At 36.1% G+C, this 14,559-nt stretch overlaps 2 protein-coding genes across 2 annotated transcripts in view; both read right to left on the reverse strand.

The window, feature by feature from the left end:
* LOC148163370 (uncharacterized) overlaps positions 1-13,457 on the reverse strand; it is a 50,487-nt gene extending 37,030 nt beyond the window's left edge. Inside the window, 7 exon segments of the mRNA XM_088027268.1 lie at positions 5,660-5,764; positions 6,892-6,942; positions 7,705-7,809; positions 8,328-8,381; positions 9,852-9,950; positions 11,867-11,920; positions 13,382-13,457. Of these exon segments, the coding sequence (XP_087883394.1) occupies positions 5,660-5,764; positions 6,892-6,942; positions 7,705-7,809; positions 8,328-8,381; positions 9,852-9,950; positions 11,867-11,920; positions 13,382-13,442 (529 nt within the window). The 5' untranslated portion in view covers positions 13,443-13,457.
* A 652-nt stretch (positions 13,458-14,109) lies between these two features.
* LOC148163371 (uncharacterized) overlaps positions 14,110-14,559 on the reverse strand; it is a 143,230-nt gene continuing 142,780 nt past the window's right edge. The window contains exons 42-43 of the mRNA XM_088027057.1: positions 14,365-14,418; positions 14,110-14,129 (exon numbers count right to left, since the gene is read on the reverse strand). Coding sequence (XP_087883183.1) covers positions 14,110-14,129; positions 14,365-14,418 — 74 coding nt within the window. The remainder of the gene's footprint in view (positions 14,130-14,364; positions 14,419-14,559) is intronic.

Consider the following 14,559-nt stretch of genomic DNA (forward strand, 5'->3'; position numbering starts at 1 on the left):
AAAATGTGTGTTGGTTTACCTGGACTATTTTAGTTAACCAAGCCTATCATGAAAAAGAGATGGGATCCTTGGAGGGGATTAGAATTTTTATTTTTTATTATTTTTTATTTTTTTTATTATTTATTTATTTTTTTAAAAGATTTTTTATTTATTCATTTGTCAGAGAGAGAGAGAGAGAGCACAAGCAGAGGGAGAAGCAGACTCCCTGCTGAGCAAGGAGCCTGAAGCGGGACTCGATCCCAGGACCCCGGGATCATGACCTGAGCTGAAGGCAGATGCTTAACCGACTGAGCCACCCAGGCATCCCGGGGATTAGAATTTTTAGGCCTGTCTTTGTACATGGGTTGCTATGGTTGTCTGTTCATCCTCTTCTTTGTCCATCTGGTTTATTACTGGGAAAATTCTTTTTTTTTTTTTTGTAGTTTCCATTTTTTTTATTATGTTCAGTTGGCCAACATATAGTTTTTGACGTAGTGTTCAGTGATTCATTAGTTGCATATAACACCCTGTGCTCATCACCACACATGCCCTCCTTAATACCCATCACCTGGTTACCCCATCCCCCCACCCCCTCCCTCTGTAACCCTCAGTTTGGTTCCCAGATTCCAAAGTCTCTCATGGTTTGTCTCCTTCTCTGATTTCTTCCCATTCAGTTTTCCCTCCCTTCCCCTGTAGTCCTCCTCACTATTCCTTATGTTCCACATATGAGTGAAACCATATGTATGGTAATTGTCTTTCTCTGCTTGACTTATTTCACTTAGTATAATCCCCTCCAGCTCCATGTTGATGCAAATGGTGGGTATTCATCCTTTCTGATGGCTGAGTAATATTCCATTGTATATATGAATCACATCATTCTGACCCAAGATGAAAGGGCTCTCTGCCATAGGCCATCTAACTGGGGTGAGTTCTCTTTCATTAAAATATTCCAAGTTCATCTCAGCTGAGGAGGAATCTATTAGTAGGAATTAAGACATCTGTGTGACAAGGGAAATTTGTTTAAACCAAAGTTGATCATTTTCCTTTACTTATAATGTTATTCTTACTCTTTTGCATTTACTTTAATAAACATTTAGAAGAGCTTTTGTTAACATGGAGACTGGAGTATGGCTCCAGTCCCTTTTACTGCCATCTCAAAGCTGTTTCCCTTTTGAAATTCAAATGTTGACGGTTTTTCTAGGCTGCTGGGGCTATGTCAACACTCGGGCTCTGGTTGTGTCCTGGAGCCCAAGAATGGGCATGGGGTTCTTTCCGCCCTTAACGAGGGAAGCACCAGAGAGGTGTCAGAGCACAGGAACAGAACTGGAAAGCAGTAGATCCTGGGAAATGCTTGGCATTTAGAATCCTGAAGACCCTGATGAAGCTCAATCAAGGCCAGTATGAGGACATTCCAATTCCTCTGACTCCTAAAAGACCAAGAAGGAATAAAACAGGTGGGCAGAGGGCGCCTGGGTGCCTCAGTCATTGAGCATCTGCCTTCGGCTCAGGTCATGATCCCAGGGTCCTGGGATCGAGTCCCGCATCGGGCTCCCTGCTCAGCAGGAGGCCTGCCTCTCCCTCTCCCACTCCCCCTGCTTGTGTTCCTGCTCTCGCTGTCTCTCTCTCTGTCAAATAAATAAATAAAATCTTAAAAAAACAAAACAAAAACAGGTGGGCAGAAACATTTATTTTCCTGAGGTGGTTAAAATACAGAGATGCCAGAACAGATGCTACCTTCTTTTCTGTAAGCTTGAAAACAATCTGTTATGTTATGGAATATGTAATATTAAGTGCTAAATAAAGAATCTTGAAATAGAAGGGAAATTATGTAAAAGAAATTTTAGGAGTTGTTTGTGAGAATTGAAAAAGTATAGTTGAGGAAGTAAAGACATTCCAAAGATCTCATGGTGGGGAGTAGGGGAAACGGTGGGAGGAATAAGAGCGTTCTAAAAGTTTCTGCTTATTGAGATTGTGGGGGTGGGGAGTGGGAGGAAGGGATAAAGCTGAAATGAAATATCTGATGGGTAGAAGTATCTTGATGGAGAATAAAGCAGTATTTTGTTACCAGTAATAATTAAGTTATAGGTAAGTATGACAGTGAATGAGAAGAAAAGAAATGCAAGAATTAATGAAATGTGACCCTCCTCTGGAACTTCAAAGTTAATTAGGAAGAAAACAAATATAATGAATGGCAACTTAAACCAGTAATAATAAGCACAAGAAAAAAAGAGAAAACAATAGTAGAAAATGAATAATAAATATAAAGTGAGATAAAATAAATGCATATATCCAGTATTACACCAAATCTGAACAAACTGAAATTTCTCATTAAAAGAAGATTATCAGATGGGTTCCTTAAAAACCCAGCCATATGATGATTTCACAAAATACGTTTCAACTAAATGATAAAGAAGATTGAAAATACAGGAGTGGGCAAAGATATATGAGGCATATACAAGCAAAAAGAAACCGGTACTGGCAATTGTTAATATCAAAGTAAAACTTAAGAGTCAAATCAACAAAGAGATGTAGATAAAGAGGGACATCAAAAGGTATAGTTTATGAATATTATAACAGTCATAAACCTATAAAACAAAACTATTAGTAATTTAAGAAATTTTTTTAAGATTTATTTATTTATTTGAGAGAGTTGGGGGGAGGGGCAGAGGGAGAGAGAATCTCAAGCAGACTCCCTGCTGAGCATGGAGCCTGAGGTGGGGCTTGATCCCAGGAACCTGAGCTGAAATCAAAAGTCAGACACCCAACTGACTGGACCACCCAGGTGCCCCAAGAAGAATCTTATAAAAATTCAATTAAAGTCGGAGATCTTAACCCTCTTAATAGAAGATTTATTTTGGAGACAAAATAGAGGTAAAGACACAAAGGAATTGAATAATACTACTGATAAACTTGATTTCATAATATATATATATATATATATATGTCTATGTGCCCTCTCTAGAGACTATAAATTATTTTTATATGCCTACAGATTTACAAAAATTGGTAAAGTACATGGCCATAATGAAAATTTTAACAAAATAGAGATTCTTTTTAACATCTCAGTGGCCACATTATCTGATAGAATTCCAAAGTTTATATACAATAAAAACTTAAAAGACTTAAAAAGAAAGTAAGAGATATATTTATAGATACTAGATAATCTTTGTATCAATTATAAGTTGGTAGAAAGTAATGATCAGGAAAACTCTTCATATCGAAACCAAAAGGATATAGTGAAGCTGCACTCAGAAGAAAATGTATGGCCTTAAACTCCTTCATTTAATAATGAGGCAGAAAGACAAAAAGAAACTAAGTACTCCTAGCAGGAGGGTATGAAAGAGAAACAACCATTCTCCAAGTGGTTGGACAAACAATCAGATAAAAAGTGGGCAATTTGAACAGATACTTTATTAAAGAAGTATAAATGGCTAATAAGCGCTTGAAAAAGTACTCAATATCATTACACATCAGGGAAATGTAAATCAAGGCCATACTGAGATAGCACCACACACTAACCAGAAGGACTAAAATTAAAAATAACGATAATAACAAATGTTGGTGAGGAGCTGAGCTAAGAGAACATTCAGATGTTGTTGGTGGGAGTATAAGATGGTACATTCACTTTGAAAAAGTATCTAAAAGATTCTTATAAAACTAAAGACATATTTACCCTAGGATGCAGCATTTCTACCCAAAAGAATAGTAAACACATGTTCAAAAATATCTCAAACAAAAAAAGTCTCGTACAAGAATGTTCATAGCAGTTTTACTCATGATAGTGAAAAGCTAGAAAAAGCATAGACCCAATAATAGTAGAAGTGATAAACATATTTTTCAAGGATGGCTGAGCTATATATTTCCCATCCCACATGACCTTATTACAATGTGACTGATAGAACTTCCACCAAGAGCTTAGACTGAGTCTGGGCAGGGTCTTGTGATTGCTTCAATAACAGCATTTGGTGGAAATGGTGCTCTGTGACTTCATCCTAGTTACAGATTCAGAGAAGAACTGTTCTAAATTGTCTGTAATAGACTTTTCTTTCTTTTTTTTTTTAAGATTATTTATTTATTTATTTGACAGAGAGAGATAGCGAGAGAGGGAACACAAGCAGAGGGAATGGGAGAGGGAGAAGCGATGCGGGACTCGATCCCAGAACCCTGGGATCATGACCTGAGCCGAAGGCAGAGCCACCCAGGCACCCTGCAATAGACTTTTCTCCATAGGACCCAGGTGAAAGTGAGAGACAGACAGACAAATATTGAATGTCAGCCACATAGAGCAGGTATACTCTAGCCACATTAAAATAGAAAGAACATTAAAGATCACCATACCTATAATAAGTATCCTTTTTATAAATACTGATGTCACGTATTGGCAAATGTGGCCAAAGAGTTTAAGTGGAATTTGTGCAATACTTAACAGTTCTCCCTACTCCATAGGGAGAAAAAGGTATGTCTAGTGAAAAAACAGGTATCTTGAAATCCTTCTCTAATTTGAACATAAAACCAGCGAGAGACAGGGTGTGTTCTTTCTTTGGACCTGAGTTTTTTCCCTAAGCTTTTCAGAATGCCTTCTTGATGCCAAACAAACATTTTTTTTTTAATTTAAATTTAATTTAAATTTATTTTTTTTAAATTTTATTATGTTATGTTAGTCATCATTCATTACATCATTAGTTTTTGATGTAGTGTTACATGATTCATTGTTTGCCTGTAACACCCAGTGCTCTATTCAATGTGCCCTCCTTAATACCCATCACCAGGCTAACCCAGCCCCCCCACCCCCTCCCCTTTAAAACCCTCAGTTTGTTTCTCAGAGTCCATAGTCTCTCATATAATGTATTATTTGTTTCAGAGGTACAGGTCTGTGATTCATCAGTCTCACAATTCACAGCACTCACCATAGCACATACCCTCCCCAATGTCTATCACCCAGCCACCCCATCTCTCCCACCCCCCACCACTCCAGCAACCCTCAGTTTGTTTCCTGAGATTAAGACTTCCTCATATCAGTGAGATCATATGATACTTGTCTTTCTCTGATTGACTTATTTCCCTTAGCATAATACCCTCTAGTTCTATCCACGTCATTGCAAATGGCAAGATTTCGTTTTGATGGCTGCATAATATTCCATTGTATATGGAATGAATGAATATGGATGAATTTATCCATTCATCTGTTGATGGACATCTAGGCTCTTTCCATGGTTTGGCTATTGTGCACATAGTTTGGCTATTGTGGACATTGTTGCTGTAAACACTGGGGTGCCTGTACCCCTTCGGATCATCACATTTGTATCCTTGGGGTAAACACCCAGTAGTGCAATTGCTGGGTTGTAGGGTAGCTCTATTTTCAACTTCTTGAGGAACCTCCATACTGTTTTCCAGGGTGGTTGCACCAGCTTGCATTCCCACCAACAGTGTAGGAGGGTTCCCCTTTCTCTGTATCCTTGCCAACATCTGTCGTTTCCTGACTCGTTAATTTTAGCCATTCTGACTGGTGTCAGATGGTATCTCATCAAGGTTTTGATTTGTATTTCCCTGATGCTGAGTGATGTTGAGCACTTTTTCATGTGTCTGTTGGCCATTTGGACAAAAGCATTTTTAATGACTGTTATAATAGGCTCATAAAAGTAGTTTTTCTGTAGTGTTCAGTGGTATCTAAAATGCTCACCATCAACTGGCAGGTTTTGTGTTATGTCTTTAAGCTCCTTTTCAGTGAGGTCCATGCCCATGTTTCCCAAAACTGCATCCACTTTACTGGAGTCAATCTTCCCTCCTATGGAAAGAGAGAGAGATATACAAGCAGAAGTTAATGTCCCTAAAATGTGGGATAAACCCTCACCTTCCTGAGGATTATAGTTATTATGTTCATCCAAAGGACCAAAGCCTGATGAGATCTTTACAAGAGGACAGAGTCAATAATAAGAGTTAGAATTAGAGCATATTGTTTTAATTTTAATCTTCATATAAGCATACCTAGTATAAAAACTGAAAGGTGATGTAATGACTGCTCAGAGAATTCTAGTAGGGTGGTAATAATTCCTGTGTTTCGAATGACTACTGTCTCACTTTCACTGTGTTTATTTTTACAGTTAACTTCTAGTTATGTTAAGGGATGCTGGTTCTCCATTGCCATTTAAATTCAAGTTAAAAGTAAATCAATTTAAATGAAAATATTAATAATAGTACAAATACTGAGTGGATTTGGCTGGTATTGGTAACCTTGCTTAGACATGACCTTCCTCCTGGCCTGCTTCCTGTCTATTCAGTCCTATGTTCCTTCAATATCTTGAAGGCTTTCTAGAGCTCTCTTCTTCTTTTTTTTTTTTTATAATTTTTTTATTGTTATGTTAATCACCATATATTACATCATTAGTTTTTGGTGCAGTGTTCCATGATTCATTGTTTGTTCATAACACCCAGTGCTCCATGCAGAACGTGCCCTCCTCAATACCCATCACCAGGCTAACCCATCCCCCTACCCCCCTCCCCTCTAGAATCCTCAGTTTGTTTTTCAGAGTCCATCATCTCTCATGGTTCGTCTCCCCCTCTAGAGCTCTCTTCTTCTCTCTCTCTCTTTTGGTCTAAATGTCAGATTAGTAGTCTCTTGCTGCTGAATAAACTAACTGAAGAGGTGTTATTTTTCCCTTTACTCTTGCTGTGCAGCCTGGGCTCTGATAATTTCTTCTTCTGTCAAATTTGAGAAATCCCAAGAGAGCATGGGAGTTCTTTCCAAGGTATATCATAAGAAATGATCTAAAGAACACATTGATCTATAAAAGAAACAAAAGTATGTAATAATGTGTTAGGTGTCAGGGTTGACAATTTAATCACAAAGAATCAGTAGAAATGCCAAACATGATGATCTCAGATTGATTGTGTTTTATTAAGCTTCTCCCTCACCTTTAAGAAACTTTATACCATCCAGCAACCTTCTCTGGTAGACCTTTCCATCTGTAAGGAAAACACTGTTCAGATCACAGAAACTTACAATGTGGAGCTTCATAGACAGTAAGAATCCAGCAATTTCAGTAAGATATATTTTATGAACTGCCTTATAAATTTTTTGATTTAGTGGCAAATAATGAAATTACAGGGCAGGGGGATACTGACACTCTACCATTCTGAAACATATCTTTTTCTTTTCTTTTGTGATATTTTCATTTTCCCCTATTAGATCACTCTTTCTTTTTTCTCATTTATTCTGGCTTAAATTTCAGATCTCTTGATATAATCAAAAGTTATAAAAGATATAATTATATAAAAGATATAAGTGAACCCTGATGATAAGAGTCATGATGACACAATGGTTGATTCTTAAACTAAAGATTAAATGGTAGATATAACATTTTAAGATACAATAGAGTCATTTTAAAGTATGCAACATGGATCATAAGATTATTTCTTTTTTCTTTTTTTGAAAGATTTTATTTATTTTTTTGACAGAGAAAGAGAGACAGGAGAAAGGGAACACAAGCAGGGGGAGTGGGAGAGAGAGAAGCAGGCTCCCTGCCGAGCAGGGAGCCCGATGTGGGGCTCGATCCCAGGACCCTGAGATCATGACCTGAGCCAAAGGCAGACATTCAATGACTAAGCCACCCAGGTTCCCCCATAAGATTATTTCTGACAAGCGGTAAGATAGAGACAATTTTAGAAGTTTTTGCAATTTAACAATATGCTCCTCTGGACAACTATATTTTTATTTGAAATACTCACTATCAACTGGCAGATTTTTCACCAGTTGTGAGAGTTCTTTATCTGTGAGTTCTATTCCCATGTTTCTTAGAACTGTTCCTATGTCGCTGATATCAACTTCCTCTCCTTCAAAAGGACAGAAATGGTAATGTGTGATTTTAAAGAACCATCTAATTATTCTAAATAATGATGAAATCTATTACTGTTTAAGTATTAACCCCAACTACCCAATGCATAATAAAGTTAAATGAGTCCTGTTTGAGTATGGTTATGGCAGAACAGTGAAGTGTTTATTTCCACAACTTTAGTAATAATAGAGGCAATATAACAGAGTACATAATAATGCATTTCATAATTTTTTGTTGTGGGAGATTACTAGTAGGTAATAAAACTTTAGTCTCTTTTTATTACACTAACATCTTTTTAGTAAACATCTTAATCTGGAAAAAATGAGACCATAGGGCTTATCCAAAATATGGCACTATGTTTTATTATTGAAACATTGACAAACCGAAGTTAAACTTTAGGAAATCAAACTACAATCAGTTTATTAAAAATAGCATAATTTAAAGGGAATAACAGCAAAGAATATAAAATATGTATAAAGAATCAGAATCATCTGTATTTGGTAACTTCTTCCTCACCTGTAACAGCTTCTACCTTATCCATCAGGTTTTTCAGATCAACTTTCTTATAGCCTGTAAGACAAAGTTTAATCAGAGAAAAACAATAACATGGACTCAGAAAAAAGAGACAAAGGACAAGAAGTCCTTTTTATCTAAAATTTATTGTTCCAGAAGATGACCAAGGAAAATGAATTCATTTACAATGAGGACCAAGCTTCAATAGTAAATAATGAATGAAAGTGATCTTAAAAGATTGTATTAATAAAAATGAAAATTGTAAAAATAAGTTTATCTTACCTAATACTGAAGAAAATTCAGGTTGTAATTATAACTATTCCAATAGTTATTCTTTAGAATATAGAATAATTCTTAGGAGAAGCAATGAAGCAACATTGACTTTTCACGTGTGTTCAAATGTTTTTCTCTGAGAAAGTGAGGTTATTGTACACTGCAGCATCCTTCTGAACTTTGAAACAAGATGTATAAAAATCACCTTTACAAAAATGACTGACTTTTTCCCAAGGGTTCCTTTACATCTTTTGAAATCCATATTGTTATATGTTGAATGTCCTATCTCATTATTATTCATGTAGACTTTTTTTCTTCAATTATGAAATGTTCTAACTCTGCCAGGTCCACATTTGTTAGTGGCTTTGTATGATTTGGGAATCCTTCAACCTCACTTACTTCTTGAAATGATGCATGTTTCTCAATATTCGTAAGGAGCATTAACTTGTGTTACCACATGTTGATGCCATGGGCACTGCTGTGTTAAGCCGTGAGGGATGTTAGAGAGGAGCTAATTACTTGAGTGGTCAATTTTAGTGATTCCCTAAACTTAATTGGTGGATAAGAACACAGCCCAAATCCTATCATTTTACCACACCATTTGCAGTCATCTTAAATTAAAAACAAAATAAATTGAGTTTAAAAAGTTAGAATTTAAAACATACTTTGTGTAATAAATTAAAAAATATACAAGCATATGAAGAAAAGGTAAATGTCCCATCTTTTACCTCTCCTCAGCTTCATGACTACTCCTCACCATTACTAACAGTTTGTGTATATCCTTCCAGACTGTTCTTATGTTTGTAAAGGAATACTATATATACTTTTAAAAATTAATAATACTATACATATTATTCTGTTAACGTGTTATAATGACCACAAAAGAAAGCCATCTCAAAATCCATGAACAGAGAAATGAGGAATGGGTGAATGGATTGGTTTATGCCCTGGGTTGATGTCAGTGATACATGGATCAGTGAGAAAAAAACACATCGCAGATCCTATTTTTGTAAAACCAGACAACAATAATCCCTCCCCTTCTCACTAGCACCTGTCCCTACCCTGAGATGTATAAAGAAATAGATTACAGGTTTTAAAGCAACAAAAAATGAACAGCCTTTTTATCCCCTGAGTTCTTCTGAAAACTATTCAAATGGCTTCGGGCAACAAATAACTTAAACCCTTGAAACAGTCACAATTAATCCTGCAAGCTCAATGTCTGTTTAAAATCACAGTGTTTTCCACAGTGCTCACCACTCAGAAGATCCTTTATCAGACTGAGTTCCTGTTCTGTAAGCTTGACCTCCATGGCTTCTAAAACAGGATCCAGGTTATTTACATCAACCTTCCCTCCTTAAAAACATGAAAGGAAAAGGAAAAAATGGAAAGATTATAAAATATTTAGAAAAATTCATAAAAACATATTATTATCTTCAACTAACAGGCATTACTGTTTTTCTCCAGCTTTATTGAGATATAATTGACATATAACATTGTATAAGTTTAAGGTGTACAATGTAATGATTTGATATATGTATACTGCAAAATGATCACCACAATAAGGTTAGTTAACACATCCCTCATCAGTGTTGTCAACTATAGTCACCATGTTGTACATTATATCTCCCCAGAACTTACTCCTCTTATAGCTGGAAGTTTGTATCCTTTGATCACATTCACCGTTCCCTTCCCCATCCTCCTGCCTCTGGCAACTACCAATCAGTTCTGTTTCTATGAGTTTGGTTTTTTTTTAGATTCCACATATATGTGGTATCATATAGTATCATATCATATTGTTTTTTTCTGTCTGACTTATTTCACTTAGCATAATGTCCTCAAGATTCATCCATGTTGTTGTAAATGGCAGGATTTCCTTCCTTTTTACAGCTGAATAATATACTATTATATATGTATGTATGTGTGTGTTTGTGTGTGTGTGTGTGTATATATCCCCTATGTTTTTTATTCATTCATCTGTCCATAGACACATTGTTTCTGTGTCTTGGGTACTGTAAATAATGCTGCAATGAACAAGGGGGTGCAAGTATCTCTTTAAGACAGTTGTTACTGTTACATGAATATACACTGCTAAAAGAGAATGACTTCATAATCTAGTATAACTGCTAAAATTTTCAAGCAAAGAACAAAACTACAATAGATTTGCACAATTCTTTACAAACAGAGTTAAAATTTAAAGAGTTAAAAGTTAGAATTAGAACATGCTTCCTCAAATGTTAAACATACAGGCCCAGAAAAAAGTTAGGTGGGACAAGGCTATGCAATTGTAGCTGAAGAGCACTAATCAATACTCTCCACAAAGAAATAGAGATTGTATTTGTTTCCTAAACTCTTACTCTCAGTTTTCTCTGCTCCTGCTCACATTTTGGAATAAATGCTAAACCTTCCTCTCTCCTTCCCACCTTCCTCCTTCCTCCCCCCTTCCTTCCTTGCTTCCTTTCTTCCCTCCATCTTTATTTCTGTTCATGTTTCTTCAGAGAAAGCTTCAAAAACCCAATCCAGTAGAGAATTTCATCTAAGATAAAGTAAGGGTTATTACCAGGAAAAACACAGATGTGATACAAGCAGCGAAATAATGTGTTATAATCTATTGATATAAATTTAATTTTAACTACGGAGAGATCCCAAATGTCCTTCAACTGATGAATGGATAAAGATGTGGTACACACACACACACACACACACACACACACACACACACACACACTGGAATATTACTCAGCATCAAAAAGAATGAAATCTTGCCATTTGCAACGATGTGGATGGAACTAGAGTGTATTATGTTAAATGAAATAAGTCAGTCATAGAAAGACAAATACCACAGATGTGGATGGAACTAGAGTGTATTATGTTAAATGAAATAAGTCAGTCATAGAAAGACAAATACCACATGATTTTACTCATATATGAAATTAAGAAACAAAACAAATGAGCATAGGGGAAGGGAAGGAAAAATAAAAAAAGATAAAAACAGAGGAGGAGACAAACCATGAGAGACTCTTAACTATAGAGAACAAACTGAGAGCTGCTGGAGGGAGGTGGGTGAGGGAATGGGCTTGACAGGTGATGGGTATTAAGGAGGGCACTTGTTGGGATGAGCACTGAGTGTTATATGTAAGTGATGAATCGCTAAATTCTATTCCTGAAACCAATACTATACTATATGTTAACTAACTTGAATTTAAATAAAATTAAAAAAATTTAATGCTTAAGGATATTTCATATGCTTCCTCTTTGTACTTCTTACTCACTTTTATTATATCTCACATCCTTCAGCAACCTGTTTTGAAACACCTGTTCATGAGCTGTAAGAAAAGGTACAGTTCAGATCTCTAGAAAATTGATATGAAGAGTCACCAAAACATAAATTCTATGATTATAGAAAGATACATTTCAATGATTTGCTTTAAAAATTAATCTATTTTTATAGTTATACAATATGGACATTTAAAAACATAAGTGTTTTAAGTCAGGAAATGACAGATGTTGGCAGGGATGTGGAGAAAGGGGAACCCTCCTACACTGTTGGTGGGAATGCAAGTTGGTGCAACCACCCTGGAAAACAGTATGGAGGTTCCTCAAAAAGTTGAAAATAGAGCTACCATACGATCCAGCAATTGCACTACTGGGTATTTACCCCAAAGATGAAAATGTAGGGATCCGAAGGGGTACGTGCACCCTGATGTTTATAGCAGCAATGTCCACAATAGCCAAACTGTGGAAAGAGCCAAGATGTCCATCGACAGATGAATGGATAAAGAAGATGTGGTATATATACACGATGGAATATTATGCAGCCATCAAAAGGAATGAGATCTTGCCATTTGCAACGACGTGGATGGAGCTGGAGGGTATTATGCTGAGCAAAATAAGTCAATCAGAGAAAGACATGTATCATGTGACCTCACTGATATGAGGAATTCTTAATATCAGGAAACAAACTGAGGGTTGCTGGAGTGGGGGGGGTGGGTGGGATGGGGTAGCTGGGTGATAGACATTGGGGAGGGTATGTGCTATGGTGAGCACTGTGAATTGTGCAAGACTGTTGAATACCTCTGAAACAAATAATGCAATATATGTTAAGAAAAAAAAAAAAGAAGAAGATAGCAGGAGGGGAAGAATGAAGGTGGGGAATCGGAGGGGGAGATGAACCATGAGAGATGATGGACTCTGAAAAACAAACTGAGGGTTCTAGAGGGGAGGGGGGTGGGGGGATGGGTTAGCCTGGTGATGGGTATTGAAGAGGGCACGTTTGCATGGAGCACTGGGTGTTATGCACAAACAATGAATCACTACATCAAAAACTAATGATGTAATATATGGTGATTAACATAACAATAAAAAATTTAAAAAAATATAAGTGTTTTGCACAGTGACAAACTTACCCATTCTTTGGAATAGGAAACATTTATTAAACTCTGTCATGGTGCAATTCTAAAAAATACGTTAAAATATTTCTTTTTTTTATTCCACTGATGTCCTATTTCTCCTTCATTACTTTTCATTGCTCTTATTGCAAAACTATTGCTGCTCTGAGGGGGTAGTATTAGTCACTTGGACAACTATATGGCAATGTGGTGATGAATCTCCAGTTGTGTTCGAAGAGGAAATGACAGAATTTCTTTTCAAGTCAGAAGTCCCTTTCTATTAATTTATGGCATTTTAAAGACAAAACTGTACTATTAAAAGATTGAGAATGGCTCACATTGACCCATAAAATCAAGTTCCCTGGAAGGCATGTTGGCATTTATGTGGCATTTACTTACCATCAATGGGCAGTGTTTTCAGCAGATGCTTGTGCTCCATATCTGTAAGCTCAATCCCCATGTCTTTCAGAATATTTTGTAGGTCACTGGAATCAATCTTTTCTCCTTTGAAAAGATGGAATAGTAATAGGTTAAAATATGAAGGGCTAATCTAATTATTTAAGATCATCTAAATATATACTTTTGCTGCTCTAGTTTTTTCTCTAATACCAGGATGAAAAGGAAAGGCAGAGTGAAAGATTTCCTGATAAAAAGAGTCAAATGGTAAATAAAAAATAGAATTTGTCCCTTAATCGTAGTAAACAGGAAGGGACACCTGGGTGGCTCAGTCAGTTAAGCATCTGTCTTCAGCTCAGGTCATGATCCCAGGGTCTTGGGATTGAGCCCCACATCAGGGCTCTGTGCTCAGCAGGGAGTCTGATTCTCTCTCTCCTTCTGCCCCTCCCCCCGTTTGTGCGCTTTCGCTCTCTCTCAAATAAAAATCTTAAAAAAAATAGTAAATAAGATGTATTCCTAATACTGAGAATAATATCACATTGTGCAGAAACAAATCTGGTCATATAATTATCCAGAAATAAAGTCAAGATATGGTTAATACAATACACAGTTAACAAACTATGACATATTTTACTTTATTTTCTTAAAACTATGTGATTAGCTGTTGGCAATGGACTTAACTATTTTTAATGCTCCACCCTGCTTTTACTGTGTCCATCTAGTTTTTGGGTCTATAAGTACCAGCCAGATACTTTCAGTGAAAAAAAGCATCAAAGATTATAAGACTTATTATGAAGAAATTATCTTTTTGTTTTACTTATAAACCCAGATAATGTTAGATTAAGCTGTTGATCAGTAGATGCAAATGTTTATCAAAATGAATACTGAAAATATGTGAATTTATAAGCCACTAATACAAGTTTGAGAACACGCTATTAAAATTTTTAGTGTAAATTGTGATTTATTGCAAATCATTTATATCTTACCTGTAAAAGTTTTCACTTCATCCTTCAAAGTTTTCAGAACAACTTTATTACCAACTGTAATAAAAAACCATAACTTGACGCTCATAAGATGATGTAAAATCGCAAAAGAACACCCTCCTCCCCTTCAGACAGTAACAGCACTTAAGTGTCCTGGGCATCTTATTAAGCATTTTAAACAGTCATTCAATAAATATT

The sequence above is a fragment of the Eumetopias jubatus genome, unplaced genomic scaffold, assembly GCF_037043125.1.
Source record: "Eumetopias jubatus isolate StellerSeaLion01/CBP00866 unplaced genomic scaffold, mEumJub1_p1.0 scaffold_10, whole genome shotgun sequence".
NCBI lineage: Eukaryota > Metazoa > Chordata > Mammalia > Carnivora > Otariidae > Eumetopias > Eumetopias jubatus.